Below are 19,751 nucleotides of genomic sequence, written 5' to 3'. Positions count from 1 at the left end.
CTGTTCAGCCTGACACCGGGACAGCTGGCCACCCTGTTTGAATGGCACAACCCCAGGTAGCCACGGAGAGCAGAAACCCCCGGTTCCCTCACCTCCTCACCCCTTCTGGCATCTGCCTCTGATGGTTGCTCTTTCCGTGTGCGGTCACACACGGCCTCTCCTCCCAGGGTCTCCCTGCGTCAGCACTTCCCCAAGGTCCTGTTACTGGGGGGCCTTGGGGCATCCCCACCCTCTTTATTAGGGCCTCCCGTGTGGCCTCCTCGTTGTGGAACCTCCCACCCTCCCCCTCCCACATCCTTAGGTACACTCACAGTCATGTCCATACACACTAACACACACAAATATACACACACTCGTGCACACACGTCACATAAATACACACACTCTCACACTCCCATGCACGTATGACCCAGGCACACAGTCCCTACCCCGCTGACCTTACAGCAGCTCCCTTCCTCCTTCATTAAAAAGCAGCTCTTTTAGGTGAAGGAGCTGCCGTCCTCCCCTATATCCCCGACCCCAAAAGCCTAGCAAAGTACCCGGCAGAGACTCACAGCTCAGTGCACATCTGTGGAATTGAATAAACCAGCCCTGTGATTGCTGGTTCTCCCCCAAGCTGGCAGGGGCACTCCACCAGGGACACCCCACTCCTCTCTGCCTTCACGGAGCGAAGATTCCATGATTCCCTTCTGCACCAGTCTGTCCGTGGGGAACTTCCCCTTCCAGTACATGGAAGCCAGGTGCTTCCTGCAACCCTGGGAGCTAGCTGTCCGGCCTTCGAGATGGGCCTAGCTTCCTGAGGGCTCCCACTTAGGGCCCTCCTCTCCTCTCCCCTGCCCCTGCCAGCCCATCCTCTACTCTTGTTTCTCACTTTTGGACAGAGCTGGAGGGTTTGGGGACCTCCCCAGGGTGTCACCAGGTGGCACTATGTGGCAGCCCATGGGCCTGGTAGGGGCTGGGTGGGGTCGGCCTCCCAGCCAGTAGCTCGAGGAGGACAGGCTGGGGATCCCCGCAGCAGAGGCTGAGAGGGAAGCGACGCACGACCGTTCATCAGCATGGCCTCATCAGCATGGCCTTGAAAAGACAACGTGGGGAACGAAACAAAGATGCCAGAAGCCACAGGGAGAGGAGAAGGAAGAAAATCACCAACGCACCATTTTGAATTGAAGGCTGTGTATGGAATGTGATCCATTTGGTCACTTAGACCAAATGGTCACCTTCTCATGTAACCAACCAGGGTATTATTATTGTTTTAAATCAGTAAGAGCAGTTGTTTTGCTGGAGCAACTTGTCATTTTAATGAAAACTAGTGGATTTGCCTATGACCAGACAGATCCCAAATTACCTTCAGGGCTGAGTTTTCATGGGTGTTTGTGCTCATTTATAGAATTTAGAGTGTAATTTTTTAGTCAGGCCTCCAGTGTTCATCCCCCTGTCCCCTGCTTGCTTGTCATGGGGCACACATGCACTACGGGGGTCATCACTGGTGAGGTCGTTAGCAACAAAGATACCCTACTTAGTGCTTCAGGACTCACTGCCTTGCAGACTGGGAGAGGCAGAAGCAACACATTAAGTTAGCTGACGAAGCTAAACTGGGAAGTGGTGTGATCATCACCGCAGACAGATAAAGAACAAAAAGAAACAGTCAGAGATGCACCAAGTTAACGAAGCATTCCCATGGAAAAATACAAGCCACAGCTGGAGAAGGAGGGATGAGGGATGATGGAAATTCAGGAAACGGAGAGATTTGGAAAGCAGCAACGCAAGGGGGCGATTTATGGGGTGAGAGCGGATGGGTGTGCAATGTGATATGACAGCTAAATAAGCAAAAGAGGGCTCGGCCCTCCCAACCCCCGCTGCCTGCTACGCACAGCCCGAGCGCCGGCCCCGCTGCAGTGGCAGCTGCTGACCAGACCACAGCCACTTACTGAGCACCTAGGGTGGGTCAGGGACTTAGCACACAGCCATGCTGTCCCCTAAAGACCCCGCAAGGCGGGGGTCACCATCGTCATACCCAGCGAGGAAACCGAAGCTCAGAGAAGTGAAGTAGCTAGTAGATCACACAGCAAGAAAGTGGCAACTAGAATTTACCCCACGCTGATCCAGTTCCAAAATCTCTTTAGTGCTTTGCATCTGGCCACACTGAGTGAATGAGAATACAAGGGTGACACCTCGCTGTCCACTGGTTGTAGGCAGTGGAAGGGGCACAAGGACCGGGCAGCAGACGACCTTGCTTCCAATCCCAGGGCTGCCCTGCACTAGCTGCGTGACCCTAAGAGTGTCTCATGACCTCTCTGTGCCATAGTCCCTTCAACTACAAAATGAGGAAAATAACTACGCCGGGATGTTTTGACTATTAAGTGGATGTCAGTGTCGGCTCTCCGTGAACTGCTTCGCTCACTGAGTATTGTACGTGGTCCTGTCACTGGCATTGACAGCCAACCTGTAAATTGCTGGTAGTTTAGCTGTTTTGGTTCTACTCATTCTTCACAACCAGCCAAGTCTACCTCCTGCAATTGAAATATTTGTCATATTAAAACCTACTTAACGGAAAGATGACTGGAGTGTCAGGAATGAATGGTTGGTCTGCAATGAATGGCTGGGGTTGTGTTCAACTGGCTGCATCCTCGTTAGGATTCACAAAACCTTCAAGCCCTTTGCTTTGCAACAAGTGAGCATCTGAGTCTAAGAGAATTTGGTTCTGAAGGAATGGAGGGTGATGGGAAGTGATGGTTCTGGAACCCATCCCAAATGAAGAGTGGTTGAGGGAAATGAGGCATGCAAAGCCTGGCCGAGGAGTGTGGGCGCCGTCTTCCGATGCTTGCATGAGCGGAGGCGAGGAGGCTGACCGTCCCGAGTGGCTCCCGAGGGTGGCGCTAGGAGGGAGGAAGGCCAGGTGGGCTTCATGGTGGAAAGGGCACTGGCATGTAGTGAGGGGACCCCTCTGGGCCTCGGCTGCTTTGCTAGTGAAGTGATTAGCCAGATACTGTGTTTTCCAACAACAACTCTCCAACATCAGCTGGGTATCCTACAGTTCAGTCCAACACTGACGCTAATACCTGGAGCTGGAGTGGGCCTCACAGGTTAAGGTGCTCAGTCCTGCAGGACGGCACCCGCACTTCAGATGCCGGCCGCAAGTTCCGGGTCCCCAGGCTACCAGCACTGGTGTTGGATTGGGCTACAAATTCGAGCGTTCTCACAACCCCACTTTAGGTTTGATAATTCACTACAGTGAATCACAGAACTCAGGAAAGCACTATGCTTATGATTACAGTTTTATTATAAAAGATGCCACTTAGGAAGAGCAGAATGGAAGATATGCACAGAGCAGAGTGTGGGAGGGAGGGCACAGAGCCCCCAGGCCCCAGAAGCTTCTGACCCAGGGTGCCCTGTGGGCTTCACGCTGTAGGCACCAGTGAGTAAATCGTGGTCACGTGATTGAACTCAGTCTCCAGTGCCTCTCCCCTCCCCTGGGTTGGCTCCTCTGGGGACCCCAGCTTGAAGCTACCTGGCCCCCAAGCCCACCCCAACTCACCTCAGCATAAACTCAGGTGTGGGAGAAAGGAGTTTGTTATGAATAACAAAAGACACTCCCACCACTCAGAAAATCCCATCGGTTTTAGAAGCTCTAGGTCAGGAACCTGGCACAAAGACCAAATACATTTTTATTACACCACGTATACACTTTAATTTCCCTTCTGTCACTAACACGCCGTATTTAGTGGACCTAAGACTGATTATGAGATACAATTCAGCTCTTCTGAACTAGAGCTCTTGGCAACATAACAGGCTGCTGCCCAAGGTCTGAGCTACCTGGAGTGGAAAGTGAGCCAGCTGAGGTGGGGTGACCCCCATCAGGGATGCTGAGGAGGAAGTCCAACCCTGGGTGGCAGTTTGGAGCAGACGCCCACTCATGGCCATTGTCGAGATGCAGTGTCATGTGACTGCCTTGCTTGATTTCAGAATCGAGGGATGCTTCCGTTTTGGATGAACAGCACCGGCAAGAGGGAAGGCTGGCAGCGTGGGTGGCACGGATACGACAACGAGCTGATGGACATGCGGGGCATCTTCCTGGCCTTTGGACCTGGTAGGCAAGGACATGACCAAATGCTCTCAGTCCGCCGTTCCCCAGGAGGTGTCTCTCCTAGGGGCTGCTGGTGCAGGTAGATGCTGCAGCGACTTCCTTACACACTACCTTTCTGGGCAAAGCCCAGCAAACCCGGCCGGGCTCCAGGAAACATCTTGCGCTGGCTTCCTTTCAAATGCTTCTTGGTTTTGGCAAATATGGCCAAAAACTTTTCCTCGTAAATTTTAAATCCTGAGTGCAGTGAAGAAAATGTATTCCACATGTTGGTGATTCATTTTTTATTTAATTCATCAAAATGTTATTTCACAGCTATCTGGTGTCCAGGAAAGCTTATTGGACACTAGGCTGCTGACAGCTGTGAGTCTCAGAGTTGATGAGATCAATTCTTGGGGTCTGGCTCTTCCACAGACCTCCCCGTCCACAGCACCCACCCTGTGGGGCTCTTTCAGTTCAGGGCCCAACCAGAAGCTAGGACATGCTCAAGGGCACGCTCGGAAATGACCTTGAGACTGACTTTGAGCCAGGATGACTAGGGGTGTCTTGAATGAAAGCAAATTTGCTGCACCCTTTCTTGATCAGACTAATTCCTAGGGCTGGAGGAGAGGAGAGATGGACAGGGTCTATTCGGTCATTTGATTTAATTGACAGACCACTGTAGATTCACACTTCAGAAAAATTTGCCGAGCACTCTGAAGATTGTATTACCACCTAAACATTGTCTTCTTCCAAAAAATAAAAATAAAAAAGGGAAAAAAGCATTCAAAAGCCGTCAACCATCTGTTGACTGGCTCATGAGCTACCCTTCTTTCTCTCTACTGTCCACCCTACTTCATTGAATATCATGAGCCTATCCTGAGATCTGCATTCCAAATGCCTGTTTCTACATGTTGATCAAAATAGTTCATCCCACAACAGTCCACGTTTTCCTTTCAAATTACAAGTTAGACAGCACACCACAAGCTCTGCTTTTCTCTCCCATGTAGCAAGGCTGAAGATATATGTCAACATGCCTTATTCGGTAGCCTTGGTTCATTCCACTTACCACAAAAATCACTGTTAGGAACTCTGAGGTGTCAGTTTCTGCAACCTTCACAGGTGTTTCTAGGAACCTGGGCTTAGGGAACACCTTGGTCCAATCCTTTCCCACATGTGATCCAAGTTTCCAAGTCCTGAAGTGAGCATCAGAACCAGTAGCAGCAAACATTTATGGAGCGATAACTGGGTTCACGACATTGGCGTAAAAGAGCTGGGAGGATGCCGGAGCATGTTGCCATGGACCAATAACAGTCACCAGGTAGGGGCAGGTATGCAGAGCCCAAAGCTAAAGGAATTAGAAATGGACAATGTTGAGGTCGACCGCTAGATGAGGTTGGAGAGCTTCCAGGGCCGTGGCCTTTCTGTGGGGGAACATCAGGCAGCAGGGCTGTCATTCAAAAGCACGGCTCCCCTTTCCCTGGAAGAAGGAAATAAGATTGTGAGTGCAAAACAGTTGTCTTTTGGGGGAGCGTAAATGAGTAAGAGTTTCAGGTATATTTTAAAGCAGAACCAAATCTAGCCCCAAACCCAAATTTTTAAATAAAGTACCCAAAGCTGCATTAACTTAAAGTTAAATTCAGAGGGGGAGATTTCATCCATTAACAGAGGCCTTCCTCATATGTTTCTTGAAAACTAAAAGCCCTCAGTCTTTTTACAGACAGAAAGACAACCCTCGATGAAAATGAACTGGGTTAATTGCAAAATGTTTCCAGGCAGATACAGCGTTGAGAGCCTCCCGCAAACCATCACGTTTCTGGCTCCAGGTCTCATGAAAGATTAAACAGCTTTATACACTGACTGTTTACCGAGGAGAAAATGTAAGAGCCAGGCCTTTAATAGCTATCTAGCTGCACAGTGAGATAAAGGTGCATGCCTCCTGATTAACTGTGTGTGCTTCTTGCTTAGGGAGGCAACCAGGCATCATTGCAGCTGCCCAGAGACGGCCTTAGAAGTCACTAAGTCTGGTCCAGCAAAGAGAAAGGGAAATAATTCTGGAAGAAAGCCTCTCTCTAGTTAATCCCAGTTTCTAATTTGAACAACCTAATCTTGCCCTGGAGAACGCCACATGTGAGATAAGACAGCGGGGGTGTGATTTAGTGAGCTGCCTACACCCAGCGAGCCTCACTCGGAAAGCAGCCCAAGGCGGCCAGGCGCCGCTGCACAACCTTCTCTCTTTAGGAGACACGTTTTCAATATTCAAAAAAAAAATGTAAACCCATGAGGATAACCTGGGTTCCCAGTCCAGGTTTGCAATGCCATGTTGAGCTAGTGGAACCTGTCTGGGTCCTCCCCAGTTGCTATTCAGGAATTTTCTAGAAGTTTTCATTCCAGCCTGGATCATCTCTACATGGAGCCCAAAATCCCATCCCTGCAGAACAGGAGGCCACGAACTAGAGGGGGTGGGAAAGAAAACCCGATTCTCCTTCCTGCTTACGTGCACAGAATTGGATTTTATACTTTCAATGTAAAAAGATAGCATTTTCTAACACTTTTGTCAGGAGAACCTGATCTCGGTTTTTCCTGCAAAGTGTTAAGGAAGTGGATTTTTGAAAGGCTTCCAATGGGGCACTACCCCACATGCCCTCCCACCCCCACACAGGACAAGGACGTGGCCACGAGTGGTGGCAGTGGGATTGTCACATCCAGGGCACACGGAAAGTCAGAAAGAGAGAGATAAGCTGCTTTGGTGTCGCAGGGATAACCTTCCGATTGGTTTCTCATGCTGTAGCTGATTCTTCAGGTGGGAAAGTGTAGCCACCATCCTCATCTAATTGTCTAATTTGCCTTCATACTGAGGGGCCGGGACACAGGGCAGCCCTACGTTCTCCTCCCCAGGCAGGGTTTAAGTCATTTTTTAGCCAGTTTTTACTCTAAGGGGATGGGGACATTAACCTCCCTGACTCGAAAGAAAAGTAAACCCCTCCAAATAATTTATAAGTTGAATATATTCCATCCACAGTTTGCTCCTGTCATGTGCGTTTGTTAATAACAATAGCACCATTTATTGAGCATATACGGAACCATGACTTCCCACGTCCATTTCCTGAGGTCCCCCAGCTAGTAAGTGGGTGCAGGCTGGCGGTCGAGCCCATGCACCTCTTTATATTGAATTCTACTTTAATGCTCCAAGAGCAAATCCTGCCACTTGGGAAGTTGCACTGGATCTAACATACTGTGTGGCACAGTTTTCTGTACATAACTTTTTTCCAACTTGCCATTCCAGGATAAATACAGGAGCAGGATTTGGCGTCAGGACCTCTGGAATATATTTCTGTTGTTATTCGTTTGCTTTTTAAATAAAGTATCTGTGATCATTTTAGCAAAGCAATTATAAAGATTATTTTCTAAGATAAAAGACTTAGCTTCACAGCCCCCAAAATACTCGTTTCCTTTAAAAATCTCAGGCGAACTAAAGCACATGCATAGGGCTTTATCGTGATAAAATCTCCTCCCTGAATTCACCCTTAATGTAGCCTTAGCTATTTTGTTGGAAGCTCTGGTTCGGGGCCTAAAAGTGAAGTTGCTTATGCGTATCCCTAAAATCTTCTTTACTCTTTAAATGGACAAGTGCTTTGAATTTAGCGTCTTATGTGCCTCTTGTGGAGGAGAAGATGGGCTCGATTAAAACTCCTTCAAGAATTTACAGAGTCACCTTCAGCCCTTATTATGCTGTGAATGGCCGGCCCTTCCCTTATGTTCCATGACTGCTCGAGTCTGGTGCTTGGTAGAGGCCCAGTCCTCTCCTCCATTAGGTCTCTCAGAGCCCTCACTTGGATCCCTTACTCCAGTACCAGTTTGCTCACTTTCCACACGGCTAATTTATTTTATCTGTTGGAGAAAGGCTCCCAATGAATGTTCCATTGATCTTCCAAGTGTATTTAGGGAACTGTTGCTGTTGCTGCTGAACTAGCCAGCACCAAGGAAGCTGTAGGTTTCATATTCCAAAAGAGGAGAAAGCATTCTTGAGTTGCTGTGGGGTCTCTGCAGTAGAAATCAGCACCCTGGCTATCGGTCCTGGCTAGATAGCTGTTCCAGGAGATGAGCATACTGTAATTTGGTTAAGATGAGCCCAGCACGACAGTCACTCTGTGGCCACGCCGGCTCACCAGTGCTCTGCAGACACGGAGGAGCTTCAGACGGCCCTTCTGCCTCCGCACGGAAAGCGCTGTTGTCACAAAGAGAGCACAGTCATGCACAAAGAAAGTCTGTTTGCTGACTAATCTTTTAAAGAAACTCCTCTTTACATAGAAATAGAAAGCTATTTCCCTTCGTAAGAGTAGATGGGCTTCCGTCTACTCTTCCACGTTTGCAATCATTAGGCCACACCTCGTTGGTGGAGCTGATTTCCCAATTCCAAAGTCCCCTGGAACCCAAATGTAATTCCTCCACATTGTGGTTCGCCCTCTGTGCGCTGTGGGCGGCTATGACAGCTTGTTTGTTTGCTTTTCCATTTCAGATTTCAAATCCAACTTCAGAGCCGCGCCAATCAGATCGGTGGATGTCTACAATGTCATGTGCCACGTGGCGGGCGTTGCCCCTCTGCCCAACAACGGGTCCTGGTCCCGGGTGGTGTGCATGCTGAAGGGCCAGGCCAGCGCCACCCCGCCTGTCCCTCCGAGCAGCTACGCCCTGGTCCTGATTCTGCTCCTGCTGTTTGCATAACTGATCGTGTTACTTGTCCCAAAACACCGTCAGCAAAGTGTGCCTCCAAAGTGGAATGATTTTCATTTTCTGTGTGAATAATAGCTTCATTAACACAATCAAGGCCATAAAAATTGTAAATATATTATTCTTGGATGACTCTATACATAAAAGTACCTACTTCTTTAAAAGAAAAAGAAAACGTTGTTTTCCCTGAAGGCAGGAAAAATCCTAGCCTTTCATTTGTTCAGCCATATGTAATTTTCTCCTTTCTTTTCATATAGTTCATACAGGATGAACTGTCTGAGCAGGCACCTGCTCCCGCAGCAGCCAAACTCTGAGTGGATACTGCCTGGTCATCCTGGGGCCCTCTTTGTCCTACCTTGTACAAAGTGGCCTTTGGACCAGGTCCTTAACTGTTCCCTGTCCACATCCAGGAGCCATCCTCAGGGTCTGTGGCCACAATCCCGGACTGCTTCTTCCATCCCAGAAAAGAAGAGCATGAGAGCAAAAGCTGCCATCTGTTTCTCACCCAGATTGCAGAATTTTTTCATCTTTATACGAAGTCCCAGAAAGACATATCTTAGCATGGACCACCAATCAACCAAAAAAAAAAGAAGAAAGAAAAAAGAAACCACTAAGAATTGAAGAATTCATAGAATGAAGTGAAAGATGTGGGTCCCCTCCCAAAATCTGACTGTACAAAAGTTTCTCCCTTGCCTTGAGGAGCAGAAACGCTTCCAATGGATATGGGCTTCCGTGAGACTTACCCTGCTGGTGTCCCACGGTCCGAAGCATTCAACAGACTGGTGGGCCGCCTGCCTGCCTGCCCCCTGCCTGTGTGAGGCTTCCACAAACAGCGCCATGCTTTGGTTCCGGATTCAGGGTCTAGACCACAGGAACACTGGACACGGCATTACAGGCCGGGAAAGGGTGTCTCACCAGTGAGAACAGGGGTGTGCCTATCAGCAGGCTCTCAGTTCATTGCGTGGAGTCGTCCTGAAGCAGGCTTGCTTAACCATGAAAAAGAATCTTCGAGTGACACAGAATTCCTAAAAAATGGTGGTGGGTGGGGAATGGGAGCTGAGTCCCAGTCTTAACCAACTAACCAGCCATTTGATGAGGAAACAGTTTGGTCAAAATGCCACCTCAGTTCTTTAGAAACCCTTGAGAAGAACCACTGAGCCTGACCTGAAATAGTTTAGTCACCTAAGTTTGCTGTAGGAGAACTTGTAAAACAAGGGATAAGTGCATTTTCACATGATGAGTCGTTTACACACACACACACACACACACATTCCCTGTTATTGCATTAAAAACGAGGCTGCCGTAAATGAGGCACATCCACAAGTACAAGACAGACTTTTTGTCAGGAAAAGGCAACATACCAGGTCTCCTCCGGATGATGCAGCCCTTATATGGTGTTTTACCTTGAAAAATGAATATGGACACTCAGCCCGATTCAGGAAGGCTGGAGCCGACTCTGTGCCTTGAGTCGTGAGAGCAAAAAGGATCACTGCTTACAAATACTGAATTTGCCTTCACAAAAGATTTCCAAGGATTTATGTAATGTGTTTTTAAAGCTCCAGCAAACCATCAAATCAATTGGAAAGAAGGCAAACCAGCCTTTGTTATCTGGCTGAAAACGAATTAGTACTTTCAAAACATGGGCAGTAGTTGTTGCAAAAGACATCCATTGTCAAAGTTTCTTCCTCCTTAAAGGACAGTGTCCCAGTGAATTCAGCGGGGCCCACCTTCCTCTCTTATGAAGGAAGGATCCCTAAGAGATATCCATGTGATTAAATTAAAACTAGATTATCAAAATGGAGAGAAGGCTAAATATGTGCACAGTCTTTTTCTTTCCTTCATTCGTTCTTTTTTTTTTAAAGACAGAGTCTTGCTCTGTCATCCAGGCTGGAGTGGGGTGGCGTGATCACAGCTCACAGCAACCTCAAACTCCTGGGCTCAAGCGATCCTCCTGCCTCAGCCTCCTGAGTAGCTGGGACTATGGGCACGTGCCACCGTATTCTTTGCAGAGACGGGGTCTTGTTATGTCACCCAGGCTGGTCTCACACTCTTGGCCTCAAGCAATCCTCCCGCCTCAGCCTCCCAAAGTGTTGGGACTGCAGGTGTGAGCCACCACGCCCAGCCTTGCACAGTCTGGCATTTGTCTTTCCTGCGGTCCCGCCATTTTCCTCCTTCACTCATCCTGAAAAATCTGCACGTTATATAATAAAATTTCATATATTTATCTGAAAAAAGTATAATTATTCAATAAATAATGTTAAATAAATGAATGAGAATAAGATATAAAAGGAACCATGAATACTGGTAAATAATAAAGAAAATTCAGACACTGAGTGGAAACAAAACTTTTTTGCCTTAAATAATGGCTACACTTTGATGGCTCAATTATTTGGTTAAAATTTGTTCCCTTTTATTTTTGTTTTAAAGTTACATTTTTCTCCCCAGGAAAATGCTACTTTCTCTGAATGTGTCTTGTTCTGTAGGAGCACAATGTGCTAGGAATATGTGTAGACACCTTTTCTCCTGGATTATTTTACGACTCCACTGCTAATTCCGGGAAGAAAATAAGTGGGTTGACCTACCAAGGATAAATGAAAGGAACAATCCTGAAATTAAAGATGAGATGAGGGCTGCTTTCCCTACCTGTGTGCCCACGCTCCAGAATCAATTCGATTAAGTCTGAAGACCTAAGCATAACTAAACTAGCGTGAGCTCAGGGAATTCTTTTTAGCCTAGAAGAGTCCTGAATTATAAAGTCCCAGTTCCCTTTACTTTTAAAGGGAACTTGGAAATCCACATCGGATCTGAGGTCAGTCACAGAGGAGAGTTTGCAAACTTTCTGGGCTTTTAAGCGTCATCTGACTCACCTCCAGAGACACGGGTTCAGGGGATCTGGGGTGGGGCCTTGGACAACACCTTTAAGTCACACTGATCTAAGGTTTGGGTTTGCTCCCAGGAGAGGTGACCTGAGTCTCCTGAGAGCTGTTTCATAAGCAGCCAGCTTCTCCAATGGCCGTTAGGCTGACATCGGGCACTAACCTCAGCGGGGTCAAGCTTTCAGGCTTCCTAAACCAAAGTAGGTCTGCAAGCCCTCCTGGGGGAGGAAGAATCCCAAAAAGGCAAACTTGGCTTCTCCACCACCCATTGCTTGTGGCTCTAAGATTCCCAACAGTGCTAACAGACAAACTCAGACATTGTTCAAGACACGCAACTATTTTATGAATTTTCTAAGAAAGTGCTTTGCATTTCTGTAAATATCAAGAGATTTCCAAATGCAATTGTGTGTTTTATCTTTGTAAGCAATTTGTGATAGACCAAAGTCAGCTACCGTAAACTACTGGCTAAAGAAAGGGAGGAGGTAGCTTTGACAGACTAGGTGTAAAGCATTTGGAACTCGGTCTCAGGTTTGTGCTATGGAAAACGTACTTCTGTGCTGCTTTGAAATCACAAAATAGCACCTAGTACAGGGCCTCAAATGTTTATTAAATGTCCCATAAACATGTGTTGAATGAGAAAAAGAATAAATGTCGTTAAGGAGACTTGCTTAAACTTCAGATATTGTCTCTGTAGTTTCTCAAATTAAATGAACTTTCCACTTTGGGCTTGATATCTTTCCTTGTTACCCAACTGACAATATAATTACACTTTATTTCATGGACTAAACATATTCTATCCCAGGCTTATAAATTAGACATGGGGAAGGAAAGAAGAAAGGAAGGAGGAAAAGAAACAAGGAAGAAGGGAGGGAAAAGAGAGAGATTAGATTTTAAATATATTATGCTTATTAACTTTTGAAAACTATAACAGCCTTATTGAGATTGACTTCACATACCATACTATTCGTCTATTTAAAAGTTTACAATTCAATGGCTTTTAGTATATTCACAGAGCTGTGTAACCATCACACAATCCATTTTAGAACATTTTGTCACCCCAAAAAGAAACTCCATACCCATTAGTACACTAGCAGTCACTCCTCATGTCCTTCCACCACCACCCCAGGCAACCACTAAGCTGCTTTCTGGCTCTACAGATTTGCCTCTTCTTGATATTTCATAAAAATAAAATAACACAATATGTGGTCCCTTGTGGATGCCTCCTTTCACTTAGCATAATGTTTTCAAGGTTATAGCATGAGTCAGTGCATTCCATTTTATGGATATACTACATTTTATTCATCCATCCATCCATTGAAGGACATTTGTTTTTTTTCCACTTTTTAGATATTATAAATAATGCTGCTCTGAACACTGGTGTACACATTTTGGTGGAGGTATGTTTTCATTTCTCTTGGGAATGCCACTAGGAGTGGAATTGCTGGGTCATTTAGTAGGTTTATGTTAAACTTTTGAGGAACTATCAGACTATTTTCCAAATCGGCTGCCCCATTTTGCATTCTCATGAACAGTGTATGAGAGTTCCAATTTCTGCCTCCTTGCCAACACTTGTTATTATCTGTCTTTCTTAACTATAGCCATCCTTGTGAATTCAGAGTGGTATCTCATTGTGGGTTTGTTTGCATTTTCCTTATGATCGGTCATGTTGAACATCTTTCTGTGTGCCTGTTGGTCATCCATCTATCTTTGTTGGAGAAAAGTTTATTCAAATACTTTGCCTATTTTTAGTTGGGTTATTTATCTTCTTATTATTGAGTTGTAAGCATTCTTTATATATTGTAGATACGAGTCCTCTATTATATATGTGATTTGCAAATATTGTTCCCATTCTGTGGGTTTTCTTTTCACTTTCTTGATAGAATCCTTCAAGACACAAAATTTTTTAATTTTTGATGATGTCCAGCTTATCTTTTTCTTTTTTCAGTTGTGCTTTTTGTTTCATATCTAAGAAGGCTTTGCCTAATCCCAGATTATGAAGATTTATTCCTCTAATTTTTTTTATGAGTGTTACAGTTTTCACCCTTACATTTAGGTCTACGATCCATTTTGAATTCATTCTTTGTGTTTGATGTGATGAAGGGACACAATGTCATTCTTTTCCACGTGGATATCCAGTTGTCCCAGCAGGATTTGTTGCAAAGCACGTTTACATTTTAGAGAGGTGTTAAAACGATTCAGTGGAACAAAATACTTACATTTTTAAAAAAGGTCCAAATCACTTAGGAGTTTGAATTTCTGTACCTCTGGTTACACCACACTGGATATGCAACACTTAAGCGAGCGTCCCATAAATTCAAGGAGAACTATCTTCTACAGAAGGTGAACACAAATGCTGTTCTTGAAAATGGCTCACGCCCACGGAAAGCATCCAAGGGCAGAAGACGCTACCAAGGGGAGTCTGTGCCATCTTCTAGCCATGACGGTGTCAAGGCCATTTCCACCAAGACCCCTGTGACAGCCGAGTCCAGTCTCCCCCAAGCTTTACGACGCAAATTTCCCCCGTCTCTCCCCAAGCATCCAGCAGAGCCCCGCGAGCCCTTCCTCGCCGGCACCCTGACCAGAGTTCTGCCTCATCCTGGTGCGGTGGCCTCCTGGCGGGTTTCCTTGAGACCCTTAGGGCTGCAGCTCACTCTCCTCTCTGTCACCTGAAGAAGAGCCTTTTAAAATGCAAGTCAGATCAGGCCATTCCCAGGCTCTGGACCTTTCGGTGACTTCCTGTTGTCTTAACTGAACACTTCTGGCATGGTTCGCCAGGACTGGCGTGAATCTGTCAGCCTGTTGAATGCGTGAATGATTATGCATTTTACTTGCATTTTATTGCATTTTCCTCCCATTTTCAACCACCGTACCCCCAGCTCCACTTTTTAAAGTCTATGCTTCACCATTTTAATCTAACCTCCAGCCTTCTGATCCAACCCCATTTTTCCTCAATTCCCTCACTGTTGTTACCCTTTAGCACTGACAAATGCTGCACTTGACAAGTATTTTTATTTCTATTTCCTGGTATTCATACACATTTACCTTTTTCTTTTCTGTCTCACTATAGTTTCCTTGCAAGCAAAAAACTCTCTCCTTTCTCTCTCTCTTTAGAGCATCAGGGTTTGAGGGACACTAATAGTTGACATCCTGCACCCTAATCCTTTTGGAACTCACAGGGTAGACACAGGGCTTGGCAGATGGAGAATAAAGCATCCCCTTTCTTACAACAGAGCTGAGAACTATTGGAAAACATGGATTATGACGGCACACCTCTGCACTGCACAGACTTGCCCACTAAGGCCCTGCACCTGTAAGGCCCAGAGCACGGAGGAGCTGAGAGGACCGTGGGTCTGGTGTGCACAGGTCGCTCGGAGAGAAGGGAGGGGAAGCGGCTCCTTCCCATGCTCACCGATCAGGGAAATCTCTTCTCCTCTCCTGGGGAGACATGGGTGCAGGGAGCAGAGAAAGGCCACGGTTGGGACTATAGCAAACGTATCTGCCAAGGAAAGAGGTTCCAGGAGTGGGAGCAAATGCTCCCCCACCGCATGGGGCCTCTCCAGCCCTGGGCATATGACCTCAGCACGTTCTCCTGACTGAGAGGACGAGAGGCTGCAAGATCCAGAAGCAGCTTCTGTCACTTCTCAGCTTCTGAGACGTGCTGTTAAAGGCTTAGCAAAGGCAAGGTCTAGCCTAGGCTAGACAGCAGTGGGAGGCTGACGAGTGTGGAAAATGATAACAGTTCGTGCATGAAGCACAGGCTCGCCCTGGAGAACAGCAGTGCAGCCAGAATGCCCTCGTGCAGGAGCATCACGGGCTCTACGTGGACAAAGGTTTCACTGGGGCGTAGGGGATGAATTTGATGAAATGCAGTGTTTTATTTCTGCATGGACTGTGCATCTCTGCTTCTCACGCTGAAGTGTTTCATGGTCAGCAGAACAAAACATCTTATAGAGGGCTTTCCGCTTCACACATATCTGGATTCTTCTGTAGATTTTTGGTGAAAAGTTTACCTTGGCCATCTGTAGTGTTTTGCCATGAGTCCTGAACTTAAATGCACTGCCCATTGATTTCCTTAACTCATTTTCAAGTCTTAGAATTAAGGATTTTAAAAATAGTAAAAGAATATATGTAACCTAAACATTTGTACCCCTGTAATATGCTGAAATAAAAAAAAATGTAAATGAATGTAAATCTCAAACAGATTAATACAAAATACTATGAAACCACTTCTGATAGCTTGAGGGGAAAGTCTAGCCATATTTTCACAGGTGCTTGATGTCTAGAACCGCAGCCCAGGAATTAATAAGGGCAGGAAGTCCATTTACAGCATAAGTAGGAAACACCAACCTACAGTCTACCAGGAGATAGCCAGAGATGACAGCTGCCCATTTTACTGAACACTAAACTTTACCTGCAGGTTATGATGACTCAGATCCTAACACATAACGGGTACAATGTACACCATTTGGGTAATGGCTACACTAAAAGCCCAGACCTCACTGCTCTGTGGTATAGCCATGTAACAAAACTGCACATGTACCCCCTAAATATTTTAAAAACTAACTAACTAAATTTTTTTAAAGAACAGAAAAAATCCTAACACATATGGCGGGGTGATAGTTGAGAAACTGGACAGGATTTTTGACTGTCACTGTAACCCAGCCTATTGACAGTGCTTGCAAATTGTGTGTAGAAACCATGTGTGTAAGAATCCCTCCTTCCTTCTCATACGTACATCGTGTATCATCAGGTGCAAAGCTGGAGAGAGACGTAGAGTCGCTCCCAGTTATTTGAGGGTTATAGCAGACAACGATACTTACATCCACGTATTTCATTTTGTATCTTAACCTTTGCCTTTCGTTGCTGGGGATACGCCGAGATCCATGGGCCAGGTCACAGCTGCCTCGCTTGCTGTCATTACCCGGGAAGCTGCAGGCTTGGCCTGGCTGGAAGAGCTGCCCACAGACCCATTCTTAGGTGTCAGCTGTCCCAGGGCTCTGTCATTTGTTACACATTCTCAGTGTTGCCAAGGGGGAGACAAGCTGCTCAGAATCCAAGGACTGAAGTCAAAGGCAGGAGGCAGGACGGGAGGCAAACGCTGTGTCCTGCCAGAGGGCCCAGGACAGGAAGGGTGTGAAGGTAGCCAGAGGCCACGCTAGGGAAGCTGAGAAAGGGAAGAAGCCACAAAGACACATAGTTAATTCCCTGAATAGTGAATACCTGCGGGGATAATTCTCTGTACCAGCCAGCGTGCTCACCAGACCCAGATAAGCTCTTAAGGAGCATCCCTGATGGTTCTAGTGGCCCCAGGAAGACTCAGTCTGGCCTGACCCAGGTCAGGAGCTCTCCGCGGCTCCCCTCCCTATGCCCGGCCCTCAGGCCACCCACCCCTGCAGCCCTGGCGTGCTCAGAGACATGGCACTCCAAGAGCCTTTGTGATTAAGGCATAATTCTACAAAATGACATTTTCCCAGTCATGTATCTTAGTTTAACTGTTGGCAAAAAAAAAAAAAGAGATTAATTTTCTTTCCTCTTAAAACTTGTTTTAAGCATGTATTAACAATTGCCAGAAGAGTTACTTATTACTCTTGGCAAATTTAAAGCATAAACAATTGTAGTTGATCAGAGCAGATTCCTGGTCTGGCTTATTTATATCTCCATATCCAGATCTTCAGACAGTGCCAGGCATGTAGTAGGTCCTCAGACACTGGAAGAATGAATGAATCTAAATTTTAGAAAAGAGAGTGCTGACTATGTAATCTAATAATTACTGGAAGTTCTGGAGCTGCCTCCGGGACAAGCTGCCCCACGTGAAATGAGTGCCTCCAGAGAAGATTCGGACCGACAGAGGTAAAAGAATAGCACACGACATCCTTTGCTACAGGTTCAACTGTGTCCTCCCAAAAGACATGTTCAAGTCATTACCTCTGGAAAGGTATCTGTGAGTGTGAGTTTATCTGGAGATAGGGTTTTGCAGATGTAATCATGTTAAGGCGAGGTCATTCTGGATTAGGGTGGGCCGGCATCCAATGACCGGTGTCCTTGTAAGAGGGAAATCTGGACTCAGAGATGCAGAGAAGAAGGCGATGAAACGACAGCAGAGGCTGGAGTGCTGCGGCTGCAAGCCAAGGGCTGCCAGCAGCCCCCAGAGGCTCTGCAGGGGCGAGGAAGGGTCCTTTGCCAGAGCCTTCAGAGGGGCACGGCCCTGCCGACACGGTGATTTCAGACTCCTGGCCTTCAGGACTGTGAGAGGATACACTTCTGTTCTAAGCTGCCTAGTTTGTGGCAACTTATTACCGTAGCCACAGGCGGCTACCATGCCCTTCGAATTCTTGTGGAGTCGATCCAGCCATCAAAGATTTCTGCAGCTCCTCCTTCACACCGGTACTGTGCTCCGTTCCAGGGATACCCCGAAGAGAAAAATGTGGTTACTGTCCTCTCATAACGTACACTGTGGTCACTGCATTCTCCCATTTTTGAGCAGAATCGATTTCTCATTTCCATGAGACAAAATATTCTGGTTGCTACAGGCCATGCATGGAGAGGACCTCAGAGGAGACAGGAGTGAGTGACACATGAAAGAAAGAGAGGAGGGGGAGCAGGGAGTTCAACCGCCTGTGCGCGCTCCCGATGGCATCCCTGTCGCCGCCTCCTTGGGGATCTGGCTCCAGGCTGCTGTGGGCCCTGCCTGTGCAACTCTCTCAGCAACGGCAAAGGGGACTGCGGGACTCGCCTGCTTAAAAGCCACCCTTGTCTGTCTCATTCCTGTAGAATCAAATTCCAGATTCTGCCTCCGACCCGTTTCGGTGACTCGCCCACACCTCCCGATGCGGGTGTCGCAGCTGAGCCCCGCCTGTGCCCGTCTCCACGCCCCTGCACTGGCCGCATGTCCAGCGCCCCTTGCCGCGCTCTGCCGAGAAAATGCTCGTTTGTCCTGGCATCCGAGCTTCTCCGGGGTCACGCTGTCGCGCTTTCACGACTTACGGAACGAGCTGCGTCACGCCGCAATCGCTTGTTTTCAAGTTTGCTCCAGCGAGGCTGTGCGCGAAACACAACGCTGGGTTAGTATCTTCCCACTCTGGGGGTCTCCCCCCAGCAGCCAGCAACGTCTGCCACGAAACGGTGGATAATTGTCTGTCGAACAAATGAGCGAGCGATTGAACGCATACATGAAGCGGAAGGGCTGGGATGCTCCGGTCAGAAGAGCGCCTGAGTCGGACGGAGCAGCCGTGGGGCGGAGACGCCGGACGCAGGAAACGTTTTGCAGAAAGCGTCAGGGTTTGCGAAATGACGGGCTGCGTGACACAGCATCCGGAGGGCAGGGGTTTCTGTCTCGGCCTTTCAGCAGCCGCCCTCCTCAGGCACGTGCGAAAGGAAGCGGAGCAAGGAGGAGAAAGGAAGAAAAGATAAATTAGCTCTGTCTTCACCACACTTAATTCGACTTTTCAACAAGACCGTGGCGCAGGCGCGTGCTGTCGATTTCCCCTGCCTGGGAGGACACCGTGGAAAGCGCTCGGAGAGCTGGACACCCACGACTGAGCCCTGGAAGAGGAGGAAGGCTTCCAGCACCGTCTCCTCCCGCCCACGCCTTTGGAGCCGGCTTTGCCTTTGATTCCGGCAGCCCCGGGAAGTGGGGGCGGCCTTGTCGACACCTCTCCTCCCGCCCCCGAGTTCCGCTGGTGAGGAAAGTCCAGCCAAGCAGGCAGCTGTGCCCCAACCCCTATCTTTGAAGGAGGGGGTGCACCTCCTCACTCCCACCATTGGGAAGCAGAGGCAGAGAGGGAGGGGGTGCCAGGAGATGCAGAAGCCCTTCTGGTGCCCGATGGAAGAGGTTTGAGTGAGCTTCCTCACCCTCTTCTGCTGCGTGAGGACACAGAGAAGGCTCCATCTACCAGAAACAGCCGCCCGCAGACACCGAAGCTATCAGGGGCCTTGCCCCTGGACTTGCCAGCCTCCAGAACTGTTAGCGATAAATTTCTATTGCTCATAAATGACCCAGTCTAGGGTATTTTGTTATAGCAGCACAAACGCACTGAGACAAGAAGTCAAGGCAGGGGGCTTTCTTTGCAAACAGCTTCAGACCT

The 19,751-nt window shown here is 47.6% G+C and overlaps 1 protein-coding gene across 1 annotated transcript in view; it reads left to right on the top strand.

The window, feature by feature from the left end:
* Window positions 1–9,368, top strand: part of ENPP6 (ectonucleotide pyrophosphatase/phosphodiesterase 6) — a 110,664-nt gene extending 101,296 nt beyond the window's left edge. Inside the window, exons 7-8 of the mRNA XM_012643998.1 lie at window positions 3,964–4,087; window positions 8,580–9,368. Of these exons, the coding sequence (XP_012499452.1) occupies window positions 3,964–4,087; window positions 8,580–8,785 (330 nt within the window). The 3' untranslated portion in view covers window positions 8,786–9,368. The remainder of the gene's footprint in view (window positions 1–3,963; window positions 4,088–8,579) is intronic.
* Window positions 9,369–19,751: the final 10,383 nt, after the last annotated feature.

The sequence above is a fragment of the Propithecus coquereli genome, unplaced genomic scaffold (assembly GCF_000956105.1).
Source record: "Propithecus coquereli isolate 6110/MARCELLA unplaced genomic scaffold, Pcoq_1.0 Scaffold203, whole genome shotgun sequence".
NCBI classification, from domain to species: domain Eukaryota; kingdom Metazoa; phylum Chordata; class Mammalia; order Primates; family Indriidae; genus Propithecus; species Propithecus coquereli.
The sequence above is the reverse complement of the archived record's forward strand: the minus strand, read 5'-3'. Positions and strand labels throughout refer to the sequence as shown.